At 40.4% G+C, this 16564-nt stretch overlaps 1 protein-coding gene across 1 annotated transcript in view; it reads left to right on the forward strand.

Moving 5' to 3' along the window:
* The window catches only part of GTDC1 (glycosyltransferase like domain containing 1), a 250026-nt gene that overhangs the window by 104280 nt on the left and 129182 nt on the right, over positions 1–16564 (forward strand). Inside the window, 1 exon segment of the mRNA XM_048485685.1 lies at positions 15616–15783. Coding sequence (XP_048341642.1) covers positions 15616–15783 — 168 coding nt within the window.

A 16564-nucleotide genomic window follows, 5' to 3' on the forward strand; every position in this document is an offset into this window, starting at 1 on the left:
GTATTTTAGACAACACGCAGAAATCTAACTTGCTGAAAGACTAATGAAAGTAGGATTCCAAGTTCCATATACCTTACGCCATCAAGGTATCAGTTGCACTTACAATGGGAAAAGTCGTGGAACTGAGGGAGAAAAGAAAAGCAAAATCTTGGTTGTTAAGAATCTTCTCTAGCATACGCAAGGAAACAGCTGCTGTTCTCTATTTCACTGTGATTTATTACACTGCTTTTATTTTTCAAGTAAAAATGAATGTAAATAGGACTTTGGTTTCAATAAGGAACATATTCTAGGCACATGACAGTTGACTTTTCAGAGGAAAGAACATTCCCAAAGCCTAATTTGATTAGGGTCTGTAAAATGTGTTCATTTTGCTTTAATTGTTTGGAAAGTAGGTAACTGATAGGATTTTGCAATACCGCAGAGGTGCATGACCAACTGTAATGTTTCAAGCTTTTATTACATTAATTGAATCATAACATGGACATCACAGTCCTTTGCATATTTACTTCGAAGTAAGTCCTGTTGAATTCTCTAAAGTTTACTCTCAATTAATTGTCTGTCATGTTTTGTTTATCTGAACTTGGCTACATCATGCGGCCCATTTACCTCCCAAAAGCAATCCCTGTGCAAATGAACCCCATAATCTAGACTACCACATTTCACCTACAAAGGAACTGACAGAATGTGATACAAGGAAGCAAGGCCTTCACTTTTTACTTTTTTGTTTAATGTTTCATGGTTAGGGTTAAAGTTTCCTAATGGTTTTCCAGAGCTATGGGTATGCATTTAAGTTCCTGTTCTTCTGATCTTAAATCACTTCACTATGTTCAAAGTATAGGTATGCATCAGCGAAGTGGTCTTTGTTCAGTTCAAGGCTAAAAAACAGAACGGTCTTTTACATATAGGATAGTAAGACTGTGACCCCTGTGTACTGAAAGATCAGTTGGTGGAAATATTAGGTTTCCATTTTGAAGTACAGTGGAACCTCGGTTTTCATTGCCTTTGGTTTTAATCGGTTTCGGTTTTCATCAATTTTTTCAGTGAAAAATTTGTATCGGTTTTCATTGATTTGCTGTAAGGTGCAGAGGTTTGTGGAGAAAAATCACCCGGACAAAGCTGTTGCAGGCCGTGTCCTCAGCTTGTTTAATGACAATGTCTTGCCCCATTTCAGACAAATCTTAAAGAGGCATCAGAAACAGACCTCTTTGGACAGCTTTCTGGTGCGACATTGGTCCACTGGCTCTGAAGCTGGTCCTAGTGTTATTGTTTGTTACTGTTTTCAGCCTTAAACACTATGTTTATTCACCCAAAATGTGTTTTTGGTATGTTTTTTGGAGTGCCTAGAACGGATTAATTGGTTTTACATTGATTCCTATGGAAAAGTTTGACTCGGTTTTCATCAGTTTCAGTCTTCATCGATTCTTTTCGGACAGATTACCAATGAAAACCGAGGTTCCACTGTATACCTATTTTTCCTTTGCTTTTTAATGTGGACAGAAGTAACAACATATGGCTACTTGTATAATTTGAAAGAATGCAATGAATTTGTATAATTTCAGTATTGTGTTTGTGTGGGTACCTAGACAGACTTCAAAATGGCTGTCCTAATTTGGTCTTTGAATGTACTAATTTTTAAAACACACACATTCTCTAGGACATTTTGCATTCAAAATTGCTAGTAATGGTGGAGAAAGTTTAATATACTTACTACAAAGTTGTTTGTCAGTGACGAGTTTTCAGCCAAGCTTCTGCTAACAAACTGCATATTGCTTGTTACTGGCAAATCTGTGATAGGGATCATATGCCTGAAGAATAAGAAGTTCCTCAAGCAATATATCCACAACAACAGTTTGAAGAAGCAAGCACTCTCTCTTTTTGTCTCCTTCTCTCACATGTTATATTTTGGCACATCGTAAAAGCAGGTAGCATATCCACTACCTGCTGTTGAAAGTGTTGAAGATACTGAATTATTTATTCTATCTCCACATTATCCAAAATCGTTTTGGGTAGTTTGACACATCTTGGTATTCCATATGGATACTTCATGGTGATAGAGTTGCCAGCTGCTCAGGTTTTGCGACAGTCTCAAGATTTTCAAGGCCTGTCTGAGCTTTCTTGGGAAAATCCTGTTCATTCCCACCCCTATTTACCTTGTTTTTACAACATGGCAAATACTGTGCAGTAGTGTAATCATTTTGAGGGGAGCATGTTTGAATTTACTGAAACAAATAACGAGGTTCTAATATTCCAAAATGTGTTCTCTTGTTAAAAAATATAATAAACTGAAAAAACTGTAATAAAAAAAGATAGTTTTCCCAAATGCAAAAAGTACTATAGATTTCTATGCAGGTTGAATGCTTTTGAATGAACATTAAAAATATTTCACACTTAGCATTGTTAGAACTGGGTTTTACTGTTTGCTTTATTCCCTTTTCCTCCCCTTGATGGTATAGTTGTTGGCATGGGAGGCCGTATTTGGAATGGCACCAAGATATGAAAGAATTGTAATTATCAGAATTGTAATTAAAAATACAGGTTTTACTGATCTGTTTTATTATAATGGTATCTGCTATAAGCCACCCTGAGCCCTTCTGGGGAAGGGTGGCCTATAAAACAAATAAATAAAATAAAAATAAAGTAAATATTTTAGACAGAAAAAGCCAAATACTATGCTGGGGATGATGGGACCTAAGTCAATAAAAACCATGTGGGAATGGGCCTGTAATAAGAAAAAGCACAGAGCAAGAGCACAGTTGTTGTTGGAATCCAACCCTATGTGTGGTTTCCAGGCTGTATGACCATGTTCTAGTATCAGGATCCTCTGAAGATGCCAGCCACAGATGCAGGTGAAACATCAGGAGAAAATGCCACTAGAACACGGCCATACAGCCTGGAAACCATACAACACCCCAACAATCAGGAGGTTTACCCTACAATTTTCTTCTTTTAAACCTTGCACGTTCCTTAGGTATAAGGAATTCTCTGCTAGTATAAGAGGTTCTTCTTCCAGGAGAACAGCTTTTTGGGTTGATGAAGGCTTCTTAGAGCTCTGATGTTAGGTGAGCAAAGTAATCAGGTATAATGTATTGTCGAAGGCTTTTAAGGTTGAAATCAACTGGCTTTTGTGAGTTTTTCAGGTTGTGTAACTATGGTCTGTTTTTAACGTTTCACCCAAATCTACAACTGGCATCTCTAGAGGAATGTCATGGTGAGATGTGTTTCTCTCACTATACCATGGAGAGAAACACATCATATCATAACATGCCTCTCAAGATGCCAGCCATAGATGAGGGCAAAATGTTAGGAGCAAAAACTACCAGACCACAGCCACCCATCCCAGAAAACCACAACAGCCAGAAATCAGATATAACTTAATATGTATGGATTTTAAGTCATGTACATTTCAAGTTCTAAAGGCTGGGAGCATGGACCAGTACTTTTTGTTATCCATCCTTCAAGTATTAACAGCTTTTTCACCATAGTTTATTCCATATATTTAGGGATGCAGACAGGAAATGCTGCACTCTAAGAACATAAGAACATAAGAACAAGCCAGCTGGATCAGACCAAAGTCCATCTAGTCCAGCTCTCTGCTACTCGCAGTGGCCCACCAGGTGCCTTGGGGAGCTCACATGTAGGATGTGAACGCAATGGCCTTCTGGGCTGTTGCTCCCGATTACCTGGTCTGTTGAGGCATTTGCAATCTCAGATCAAGGAGGATCAAGATTGGTAGCCATAAATCGACTTCTCCTCCATAAATCTGTCCAAGCTCCTTTTAAAGCTATCCAGGTTAGTGGCCATCACCACCTCCTGTGGCAGCATATTCCAAACACCAATCACACGTTGCGTGAAGAAGTGTTTCCTTTTATTAGTTCTAATTCTTCCCCCCAGCATTTTCAATGGATGCCCCCTGGTTCTAGTATTGTGAGAAAGAGAAAAAAAATTCTGTCTGTCAACATTTTCTACCCCATGCATAATTTTGTAGACTTCAATCATATCCCCCCTCAGCCGCCTCCTCTCCAAACTAAAGAGTCCCAAACGCTGCAGCCTCTCCTCATAGGGAAGGTGCTCCAGTCCCTCAATCATCCTTGTTGTCCTTCTCTGCACTTTTTCTATCTCCTCAATATCCTTTTTGAGATGCGGTGACCAGAACTGGACACAGTACTCCAAGTGCGGTTGCACCACTGCTTTATATAAGGGCATGACAATCTTTGCAGTTTTATTATCAATTCCTTTGCTAATGATCCCCAGCATAGAGTTTGCCTTTTTTACAGCTGCCATGCATTGAGTTGACATTCCCATGGAACTATCAACTAAGACACCTAAATCCCTTTCCTGGTCTGTGACTGATAGCACTGACCCCTGTAGCGTGTATGTGAAGTTTGGATTTTTTGCCCCTATGTGCATCACTTTACATTTTGCTACATTGAACTGCATTTGCCATTTCTGAGCCCACTCACCTAATTTATCAAGGTCCTCTTGGAGCTCTTCGCAATCCTTTGTGGTTCTCACCACCCTACATAATTTGGTAGTTTTACTCCACTCTACTCTACCCATGTCAATAGCGCAGGTCTTTTCCCACACAAGTTGTTTAAAATGTATCTTGCTACCAAGTGCTGCTTTTTTTCCTTTTAATTTCATGCTTTCCCCTCTGACTCCAGAAACTTTCCCCCTTCATTTTCCTCTGTTGTTTCCTTGAGTAGAATTACTGTGATCTTCCATTTCTGAGCCAGCTTCTGTTGAGCATGGGATCATGTTGAAATTGGCATTATTTCTCTGTCCCCACCAAATACCCGGCCCTCATCCACACCCCATGTAGTTGCCTAACCTCCTCTTCAGCCATTTTCTCCTGTTTTAGAAAGGATTTTTTAAAACTGTCTTTGTCATATTGCATTAACAATGTAACATTGCAGCAGAGACACAAGCCAGATCAATTGTATCAGCTTTATCAATTAAATCTTTATAATTGGAAATTCATGCAGGGGGTGAGGTCTGGCAGCTACAACAGGAGTTCCACCAGCAGCCCATAGCAGTGACCTTGTGCAGCGGCCAAAGGGAGGTTGCACAAGGCCACCGCCTATTGTGGGCCTGTTAGGGGACTGTTTGGGGAGGGTTATACTGTAGGTGGAGTAGACTCTATGTAAGGCCGTTTCCGCACGGCCCATTAACGACGGCCTGGGGGCGCTAAAAACGCCGCCCCCCCCAGGGCGGCCTCAGGCCACCCTAAACAACAACCCTTTAAAGGGTTGTTGTTGGGGAGGAAGCGTCTTCCCGGCGGCGCGGTGCGAACCACGCCACCGGGAAGGCAGCGATCTTCTTCTGCGCTTCACGGTGTCCTTGTGTTGCCTGCGCAGGGCAGCCCGCCACTGTCCTCCGACCTCCGGTCAGCGTAGGGGCCAAGCGTCGGCGACGCGGACAACCGAGTGGGGCGCAAAGAGGCGGCTCCGCATGGAGCCGCTTCGCCGCCTCTTAGCCGTTCGCGTATGCTTGCATCGCGAGCAGACTTCACCACGCCAGAACTCTTGGCGGCGTGGGGGCGCATCCTGGCCGTGCGGAAACGGCCTAAGTTTATTTTAGCTTCTTTGGAGTCATTTGGCTAGTATTGTTAGGTTGTAGTTTAGTTTACTGTTAATGCATTGATATAGTGTTATGGTATTGATATATTGTTAATGTGTTGCTATTAATGTATGGGTATATTTTAATGTATTGATGTATTGTCCATGTATTGGTGTTTTGTTATATTGATAAACTGATAATGTACTGCTGTATGAATTTAGCACTGATATGTACTGATGTAGTTCTGCCATTATTGTTAGTGGCAAATTGTTAGGCTTGATGTGTTTAAGTCGCCATCTGTATTTGTTTCTTATTTTTTAGTTCCATGTATTCTATTAGTATTTACTCTGTTTTAATGTATATTGTTTTGCTATATTGTTAGCCACCCTGAGCCCTGCGGGGATAGGACGGGGTATAAATCGAAATACAAATGCAAGCAATGTCACTTTAAGATACATTGTCCACGCTTAGGAGCAAGTGAAATTGGCCCTTGGCCCTTATCCATGCCCTGTGTAATTGCCCAACTTCCCCATCAGCCATTTTCTTCTCCTCCCTCCATTTTCAAAAGGAATTTAAAAAAATTATTTGTCATATCAAACTAGCAATGTAACATTAAGGCAAAGATACAAAGTAGTGTGGAGAATTGGATCAGCTTTACCAATTTCACATAGAACTCACAATCTTAATGTTCAGCCAGAGATACAAACTGGCATGGTCAATTGAGTCAGCTTTGTCAATTTCACATTGACCTACTGATGTAATGTTAGGCAGAGAGCAATTTTGAAACTAGGGGCAACTGAAAAGAGTGTGAGGAGTAATTGCTGAATGCAATCTGGGATTGCTGCAGTAGCAATCATGCATTACTGCAGATCAAATTTGCCCCCAAATTTGCCCCCAGATTTGCCCTCTTATTGCTACTATCTTCAGAACATGGGAAGATGTCGCAAGAGTTGAACTTGAACCATGCGTGACTAAAGTAGTCTTGGTATACAAGCAGTAAAAACCACCTTTGTTTTACATTTTGCTTGGTTAGTTTTCTGTGAAACGATTCCTTTAGCAAGACTTCTATACAATATAACTGTGCACAAAACTCATATCTTTCGGCTGGGTAATGGTACACTTTAGATGGGTAAACATATTTGTGTATTCAGCTAAACACATACATTATCTGATCAACTGAAGCTAATACAATAAAGAGAAATAGTCACCTTAGGTTATTTGATATCTACTTTTGAGTGGGAAAGAAGGTAACTTAGCATCTTTTGGAGAAGCATCACAGCTTAAAAGTTAAAATGTGAATCTGCCAGGAATTCAACTACAAAGGGAAGAGAAAATTATTACCATTCTCTTCATAAAATTCAGGAAGCTTGAATGAAGTTACCTAAAAATAAAAGCCTGCTTTTACAGGCTTTTTAGTTCAATTGAGAAGTCTTTCTCTCAAATCGTTCAAAAGTTTATTTCTTGATGTTGCAGCTTTATAGAAAAATAGTTTTCTGACTGGTTAGAATTGCTCTTGTCTTGCTTATATGGAAGGTTATCAAAAATGTTAGCAACAGATCTTAGATGCTACAGTGCACCTCTTACAAAGACCAGAGTTTTGTAAGGTTTTGCCAGTTGAATAATGCAACTTGGTTTTTGTATCCAAGGTCAGTTACTTTTATCTCACTCACATGAACACCTTTGTGAAACTAAGATGGGGTTATCACTTTTTTGCTTTTTGTATCGTATCCCTTTTTTTTGTAGGAAAGCCTGGTGGAATATTATTTATACAGTGTTTAAAATGTGTAACAGACACATGAAGGTAATGTGAAAATTGTAATCCCACCTTCTGCTATATCCTTTGTATTGTGTGGCATAATCTGTTGGGATCTAGAAGGAGAAGGAGTTTGGATTTCTACCTCACCTTTCTCTCCTGTAAGGAGACTCAAGGTGGCTTACAAGCTCCTTTTCCTTCCTCTCCCCACAGCAGCAACCTTGTGAGGTAGGTAGGGCTGAGAGAGTTCCAAAGAACTCTGACTAGCCCAAGGTCACCCAGCAGGAATGTAGGAGTGCAGAAACCAGATAAGCCTCTGCCACACAGGTGGAGGAGTGGGAAATCAAACCCTGTTCTCCAGATTTGAGTCCACCTGCTCTTAACCAGTACACCACGCTGGCTCTCTAAAAGGTCAAATAATCTGCTCTCCCTTGCACCTTCTCTTTTCCCCTCCTGCCTACTAGTGCAGCCTTATTTTCTTACTGTGTGGCATAATCACCTTGGGGGGCGAAGAGGGAAGAGAAAAATCACCTCAATTAAAGATGGTCAAGGTATTGGGGGTGCTGGTGCCTTCTAGTATGGTAACTATGGGAAATTATTTAATACAATGAATAAAAGGGAAGAGAGAAATGTTTTTAAAATGTTATAAAAACTCAACCATTGGCCACACAAACCTGAGAAAGGGTCTTCCCTTTTGTGGCACTAAACTTTGCAATTTCCTCCTCAGGAAAACTCACTTGTCTTCCTCTATCGGTGTCTTTCACCAGCAGGTGAAGACCTTTTTGTCTAGCATAGCTTTAGTATACTGTTTTCTACATAAAGATTAACGTGTAGTTAGTTGTGGTTTGACAGAAGAGAAAATAGCGTGCTTTCTGTGGTAGAAAAATAGTCCCAAATAACTTCAAGCATCGGCCTTTGTCAAAACTATTATTCTGCACAGAATCAAACATGGTATTTTGACAAGAGCATTTATAGTGCTGTTTAAAAACAACAGGGAGTTGCCACACCCAACTCAGATGCAGTCTCCTTTTCCCCACAAGCTAGGTTGGAGGCCGCTCTTTGCCAGACCAGAAGGGGCCACCAACTGGACAGGCGTTGTGACCCTGCCAGGCTTGGAACAGCAATGGGGTCTGTCCTGTGCATCATCCCCCAGAGCAGCAACTGACCCAACTCCAGCTCACTCTGCAGTCAGGAAGAGTCACATTAAAGGGGATCCAGTTTCCCTTGTTCAGGGGATGTCAGTGGGGATTGGTTGGTGTCCAGGAAGCAGCTCTTGGTTGGAGGTGAATTTCTGCCCCTCAAGACATGGAGGGGTCTCCACAACAAACTGAAGGACCTCTGCCACTTTCATTCCCCCAGAGGCTGAACGAGAAGAGTGGCCACACTCAGCCCTGAACCCCCATCTGCTTCGGTGCCAGAGGCTGTAGGTGCCTCTCTCGTTGGCACTCTCTCTCCACCCGTTGTTTGTGGGGCTAGAAGAGGAAGCTCTGAAGTGCCCCATTCTTTGGTGGGTTTTTTATTTTTGCATTCAAGTGGAGGTGGGGGGAAACAGAACTAGGTAGGCACTAGGATGCAAATGGAGCATTCTAAAAAAAAAAAAACTGTCCAGCATCTTGCAGATGAATTTACAGTTCTATTTTAATCTTTATCTGGAAAACAGTATAACAGCATTGTTCCTCCTTCTAATATTGTGTATTTATGTGCCTTTAATTGTATTTTACAATTTAACTGTATTTTCAAGTGTTTAACTGTTTAAATGTTTTTTATGCTTGGTTCCTTGTAGACTCTTGATTGGTGGAAAGGTGGGATGAAAGTGTTTTAAATAAATAGTAATAAATGACATCACCAGTTTATTGTAGGCTCTTTGAAAAAGAGACTATATTTGAATATGTTGTTGGTACTAAATACACGTAATGTGGTACTCATCACAGGACTTAGGTAAAGCCTTGTTGTGAAAGTTACTTAGTCATTGTTGCATTCTGGCCTAAACCCCAAAATTAGCTTGATTATATTTTGGACAAAAGTAGGATTTTCCAAACAGCTCATATTACTCTGATCAGATATCATTGAAACTGGTGGAGAGTCTGATGGAACACCTTCAAAGGGAACAGGATTTGAGCAACTGTTCTGAACATTCCCTCTTTGAGCATGTTATTTCATAGGCCATTCTGCACGGGCCATAAAAATCGGCGTGGGGCTGGTAAAAATGCCATTGTTGGGGAGGAATTGCTGTGGCCGGAGCAAAGCCACAATGAGCCACCTCCCCCACAATGATGTTTTTCTGACTCGCTCAACGAGTGAGTCTTTGGAAAACAGTAGCGTCCCCCCGTTGCTGAGCGAACGGCACCAGGTTGACGTCATTATTTTCCCTTCGCTGCTTCAGTTCCCCTCTTACCTTCTGTCGGCTGCCATCGCCCTGCAGAGCCCAGGGGACATGCCTTCTGGCCTCCGGCCGCAGCAACATCGCCATGGACACATGGGTCCCCTGGCCTCTGCAGAGCTGTGGGAGCTGAGAGAAGGTAAGAGGGGACCTGAAGTGGCAGGCCCCATGTAAATGCGGTCCCGTGGGCCGGTGGGGCACCAGCGCTGTTTGCAGGACAGCATGTGAATGGCCCTGGGGTTGCACCGGCATCGAGTATGCCGGTGCACTGCCACTCGTGTGGCCCATGCGGAACAGGCCATAGTCTCACATGTCATTTCTTTACAGAAAAAGAATGACAAGTTTATAGTTTTGGGAGGCTGGGAATTTGAAATAGCAAGGACAGCTGGTTGTCGCTCAACTTAGAAAGCCAAACTAGATTCTTGTACAGGAATGTTGCTTTGCTAGCAGAAAGAGCAAGGTAGTTCCCACAAGTACTCACTATTAAGTCTATGGTGACATTTTTCTCTCTTTACATCCACTTACAAACAACTGAATGCCGGCCCTTAAAGTTTTTAGATTTGTTCCATAGTTTTAGAAATGTAATGCAAATATAAGGAATAATTGTGTCAATTGACCTATTGTCATAGTCAACACATGCTTCCTGTTTTTGGATCCTAGAGGCAGCCATTCAAATTGCTTAGTCTTTCCACCACTGCCGTATAGCGAGTTCTACTGAAATTTCCTTGAGCCCATGAACTTAGTAGCTTAGTTCTTCTTTTTAGAAGTCACACTGCATGAACAAAGCTGGTCTTTGGATTGAATGTGGGAGAGTAGTGCTTACATTTGAGAAGAGGAGGCTGTCCGATTATGCTTTACATCTCAGATGGGAGGTGGCTTCTACTGACTTCAGTTCTCCTTCCTCTCTGCTCTCTGAGACCAAAGATCCGACCACCCTAATTGTTTTTGATTCACAGAGTTCATGGGGGTTCTTTTCCCCCCCTTATAGTGGACCTTAACCATATCTCCTTATCCAAGCTTTGAGCAAGTATAATCTCTCTGTCATACACACAGTCACTGCTGCTTTCCTCTCTGCCTCCTCTATTTCCTCAGCCATGTTGAATTTTGTTTCATTTGAGAAGCTTACGATGATACTGCATGTTCAGAAGGTCACCTCAGCAGCATTATCAGAAATGGCCTTTCACCAAGATCATCCTCAAATGCCATGTTCCCACATCCTCTTACATTCATACGTTAGATCATTAGAAACTAGGAGTAGGTTCTTTTCTAATGGATATCTCTCCCCCTAGGCAGCTAGAACCTAATGTGTAATCAGCATTAAAATATGGTGTATGGACTGTGTTTCCAGTGTTCTGGCTGGCGACATAGGGAGGGACCACAGGCATCTCATGTTTCAGTTTCCACACTGCTAGGGTAATGCCACTACCAGGACTTTCATGTTTTATCAAAAAATGCATGTGTAGCTCTTGTTTGCAGCATGCACAATTTTGAGCTATTGTATATTTCTTAGAATCCAGAGGGTGAAACAATATCAGTACATTTAAAAATGACCGTTGACTGGGAGACTATTTTTCATACAGTCTTCTGGGGAGGAAATTAGCAAAATAAGCATTTGGACTTTATTGCATATAGTGAGAGATGTTTTAAATTGCTTTTTATATTAAAAAAAATAAAAAGCCAATCCGCATTCTAAAATGAATGAATGAGTTGCAATCCTGAATATTTACTGGTTATATATTAATATGTACATATAGTAATTACATTGAGAGGAGAAATATTTTTTCATAATAGCTAATGTTTGTAAATGTTTATGGAAGTACATAACAAATATAACAAACACATGGACTAATTAAGATGAAAGGGATGACAACCCTTGTGGCTTGTTCTGAAAAATAAAGAACATTACAATAGCAAGAATTAATTATTTCTGTAAACATTTCAAATTGGTTCCATCTTTTAAAAAACTGAACTTGTAAGCTATTTTATATTGATAAACCTTTTTGACATTTGTCCATATGATGTCAAGCATAAATTAGAACTCATTTTTTATTTATTATATTATAGACTCTAATATATTATCATTTGTTACTCAACGTTGTTGTTTGAATTTTCAAAGTCACATTGTTGAAGCACAAATGAAAAAGCTTTTTGTTGTGATTTATATATTCTCGACATTCACAGCATCAACATACCTCTTATACGTTGATTGAATATTAATATATAATTAATAATTGAGCATTTAAGTAATCTTTTATGTTTTATGCATGAATAATGCTACTTGATGTATAAACACTGTTCCCCCCCCCCCAAAAAAAAACAGAGCCCCACTGCCAATCCATATCTTAAACTTGGAAGTTTATTTCGATGTGGAAAGTTAGAGTATTGGTCCTGTTTTATGTGTGAAAGTATGAGGCCACCTTATATGATTTAGGCCATTGGTCTGTCAAGGTCTGTAGTAACCATTCTTACAGGCAATGGCTTTCCAAGGACTCAATGTATACACTGCATATAATTACGATAATTTTTACTTAGTATTCTAGAACGTTATCGGTATGGCAGGCCCAGGTTATACCTCCAGTTCTAGTGTATACCTCCAGTTAGGTGTGCCTGCTTATGCTTCCTCCTTCTCTCCTCCCACTGATAGTAGTTGTGGAAGTTTTAGTACTTGAAAAATGATCCTGGTAACCACGAGCAGAAGCAGATCTTGTTTATCCCCAGTTGGTAAAGGGATTATAGGTGAGAAGCTATTGAATTTGGTGGGAGCCATGGCTGCTGTCAAGGCTTTCCTGTTTTTTAGCTAAATCTGCTGTTAACAGCCCCTAATTTCATGGTGAAGCAACAGCAGAGAAGCAAATACTTCTGTGCTCCATTCCTACTGTTGGAGCAGTGACCTGTGTAAACAAGAGCCATGGGAGTAAGTAGTTCATGGAATGAAACAGTTCAGTATCACATGCGTTACTGATGCCTTTTAATGTCACGCATAAGTATTTGCACCACTTATGTATGGGGCACTGGTGGCGGCAATGGGTGGAAAAGGACAGTCTTGCGTTTCAAAATGAAAAACAGGGTGCAGGTTGATTATGCAGCTGCTTGCCAAGAACTGGGTTGGGCTTGGAGCTAAAACTGTCCAGATCAGCCCTAGCTGCTGAATCAAGGTAGTAATGAACCACTGAATGTCACATGCAGGCATACTCTCCCCCTCAAAGTGGCAGTACAGGGGGATATTTGTTTGTTTTAAAGTTTGCATTGTGGAGACAGGCAAGTATGTGTACAGATTTGTGTGGATCTAATGGATTGCACATGTGCTTAATGGGTATGAAAGCCTAAAATAGTTTGTTCACTCGTGTATTAATTTGGCCCTCTACTTGTGCCAATTATGGGCAAATTCTGGTTGAACTAGAAAAAGCATGTGACCCACTGACTGTTGTAAAAAAATGTGTGGCATCCTTTTGTGTTGATTACTTGGAAGAGATGATCGCTTAATAAATGCCAGTGTGTCCCCCCCCCCCCCTTCTTGCTAGTGCGGTTTAGAGCATGTAGGAAAATGCATTCCGCATTAACATTTTGTAATGTTGATCAAGTTGGATAAGAATAATGTTAACAGCAGTTTAAATGTACTCTTATTTTGTGAGATAACGTGCTAATGATGTAGCTGTTTTAATTTGACTTTAGCAGACAGTTTAAATATAGGTTTCCCTTACAGAGACAAAAGTTGCAATTTAAAGCTCTTTGGTGGTCTAAAAACAGCTTAATTCTCTACTAGCATGGTAATAAGTACTAATCCAGCTTATGCAGTGATTGTAGTATGTCATGTTTGTGAAAGATTGCCTAACTAGGCTTTTTCTGGATTTTATGTTAATTTTTTTTTTAAAAAATTAAACATAAAACCTTATAGCATCTTTATGCTGAGATAAACTGTTTAATTTAACTTGTGCTCAACCAGCAGCTGTCAGGAATTATCATGTTCCCAGTGTTCTTGCCATCACCTTGCGTCCTTACCTCCCAGAAAGACTCAGTGGGATGATAAAGCTCACCTTGTTAGGATTTATTACCGAAATAATAACCTGAGGTAAAATACAAGTTGATGTCACATGGAATGACAGCTGACATATATTTATGTCATGGGCTACATTAGAATAGCAAACTTTCCTTCCCTTCCCCGTTGCGAGGTGTTAAAATGGAAGTGTTCATCATATCCTCCGCTGCTCTGCTCAGGAGTCCATTAGACACACAGTCCATCTGTGAGCATGGTTATAATAACGTATATTGTCAGGTATCGTTTAAGTTTTAAACTATGACTCTGCAGCAGTAAGAAGCAGACCTGCAGAAACAGATCTGCTGTAAGTACATTTATATAGTATTGTGAGAAATGAAATATTTTATTACCTACTACAGTAGGAAAGTTTTTCTAAAAAAAAATTAGTCATGGGAATGTAATTGTCTGGAGATTTCTTATAGATAACATAAGGAAAGCAGAAATTTTGCAAATAAATGATTGCAGAATGATTACAGAAATAGGTTTAAATCTGCCATCAGGATATCGTTCAAAAAATTCTCAACAGAGCAAGCAGAGAAAGGCTAGGAATGCAGCAAAGCCCTTTGTGCCCTATAGCTGATAATGGCACCATAAGTGACCCCTATGTTGATCAGACCCTGTCTCCGTAGATTTGGAAAGTCTGCCAAGCAGGGAGGTGAAGAGGGGAACAAGTGAGACAGCCCCTAGGGATTTAGGGCATGTGGAATGGGATTCTTTCCAGTGGGATTTTTTGATGCAAAGCACTGTGAAGTGGTGAGTCTTGCCTAGAAATAAGGGCAAGGCTTGAAGCAGTTGACAAAGGGTTTTTCAAGGCTTTGTAAGGGTAGTTGTTGCAGCCGAGTCATAGGCCGTGGGCATGGGAGGTGAGCGAGGTGGAGCTATCGAATTCTACCTTGGTCCTTTGTGTAGTGTGCTGTGGCAACTGCTAGAGTGAGGCGCCCCTTATTTCCCCATAGGATAAGCCATTTGGATAACTGGTGCTGCTTGTAATAAAGTTGTTTTGAACTGTATCCTAATAAAAGGTTTTATAACAGGTGCCTAAGAGAATCGTGAATCGTGATTTGCTTGCATCATTAAGGTGGGGAATGGGTTTATTTTGTGGCCATGCTGAAGACAGAAAGAATCTTTTAAGTGAAGAGTTATATATGTTTTGCCTAAACTGGAGGAGGCTTTCTCTTACAAATTAAAATTGTGACTTATTGTGCTGCCCGTTTCACATTAAGTACTAGTTTAATTGCCTTTAATTGCATTTCAGGTAGTGAGATTTACTGTAATAGTGGCATTCGTACTTGTGACTCTGCTCGCTGCATTGTGGTAATAAATGGGACAAAATGAACAGAACAACAAAGGCTGCTGGCGAATATTTAATAAAAATAGAAGGAAACCTGGGCAGGCAAAATAAAGACTACACTAGGTATGTCTATTGCATAAATCAAAAGGTTTTATGTCAAAACATGAGTATGTGCCATACCAGCTCACATACTGAATTTCAGTAGTTGGTTGCATAAAGAAGTGAAGTGTAATGAAACTGGCAAGCAGAGTATTCCCCAGTCAGCCTTATCTTTGTTCCATTTGTCCTTCAGATGCAGCTTTTCTTGCGTTTTCAATAAAACCCATCCAGATTTTTTTAAAAAAATTTTTTGCATCTCTCTGTGTAACTGAGCTGAGGAAACCAATGAGACTCAGAGCATTTCTAGTCAAGTCCTTCGCAGCTGTTTTTCAAGAGATCAAAACTTCGAATGCTGCTACATGGTATTAAGGCTTAGCCACTGATGTGTCCCCATAGGGGTTATGTTTTTCTTGTGGGGAGTGCAGCGGGAGAGAAGGGGTGAAGGGTGACACTTTTCAGCAGGCTTGTAGACAGTAAACACTGCTTTCCTTGTTTCTTAGGATCCTCTTTGCAAGCTCGGTGCTTAACCTGACTGAACTCGTTGCCCTTCGGCCTGACCTTGGCAAATTGAAAAAGGTCCTTTATTTCCATGAGAACCAATTGATATATCCTGTCCAGAAATGTCAGGAAACGGACTTCCAGTATGGATACAACCAGATTCTTTCATGGTAGGTGCATCTCACATCCCCTGGTGTTTGTTTAGTATTCTCTTTTATGGAAACCGCTTCAGAGTGTGTGCTTTCAAATAAAAATGCAAGGATCACTATACAGAAGTCAACTGCAAATGCATGTGCATGCAGTTGCGTGAGCATATCGAGTTCCATAGCTTACATAGGTAGAAGAATAAGAACCGCAGAGAAGTATACCTAAATGCTGGAACTCTAGTAAATTGCACTAATTTTCAGTTATATACCTCATCCTTACTACACGCAAGATGCTTTTGCTTTGAAAGCACTTAACAAAGGGACAGTTAATCAGTGCTGGCTTAGCAATAGCTTTTATTGCATCCAGCTGAAATTAAAATAGAGGTTTTCGAGGAAATAAACAAAAATTAAAATGTACTGCAGCAGTGTTTTTTAGGGAGAGAGGGTAGTAAACATACCAGATAAATCCTTACGTTTCTTTCATTGCATATTCACAAATTGTGCAGTGGTAAAACACCCAGACATTTAAAAGGCTGTGGCCCGTTATTGTTACTTAAAACAAACATATTTCCCGAATATAAGTTAATGAAAGAAGTTAATAACAGCCACACTGAAAAGCTTTGTGATTAGGCTTCATACAACCCTAAAGAGAAACTGCAAATTTGAATTGGCTTGAATTGAAATAAATTCATTTACTTGGGCTATTTCACATTTTTGTTATTAGAATTATTATAAGCATAGATTGAGCGTTTAAAGCTAGATGTATAACATCTGCAGCTTTGCTTTATAGCTCAGATGAAAGACA

Source organism: Sphaerodactylus townsendi, linkage group LG02 (assembly GCF_021028975.2).
Source record: "Sphaerodactylus townsendi isolate TG3544 linkage group LG02, MPM_Stown_v2.3, whole genome shotgun sequence".
NCBI lineage: Eukaryota > Metazoa > Chordata > Lepidosauria > Squamata > Sphaerodactylidae > Sphaerodactylus > Sphaerodactylus townsendi.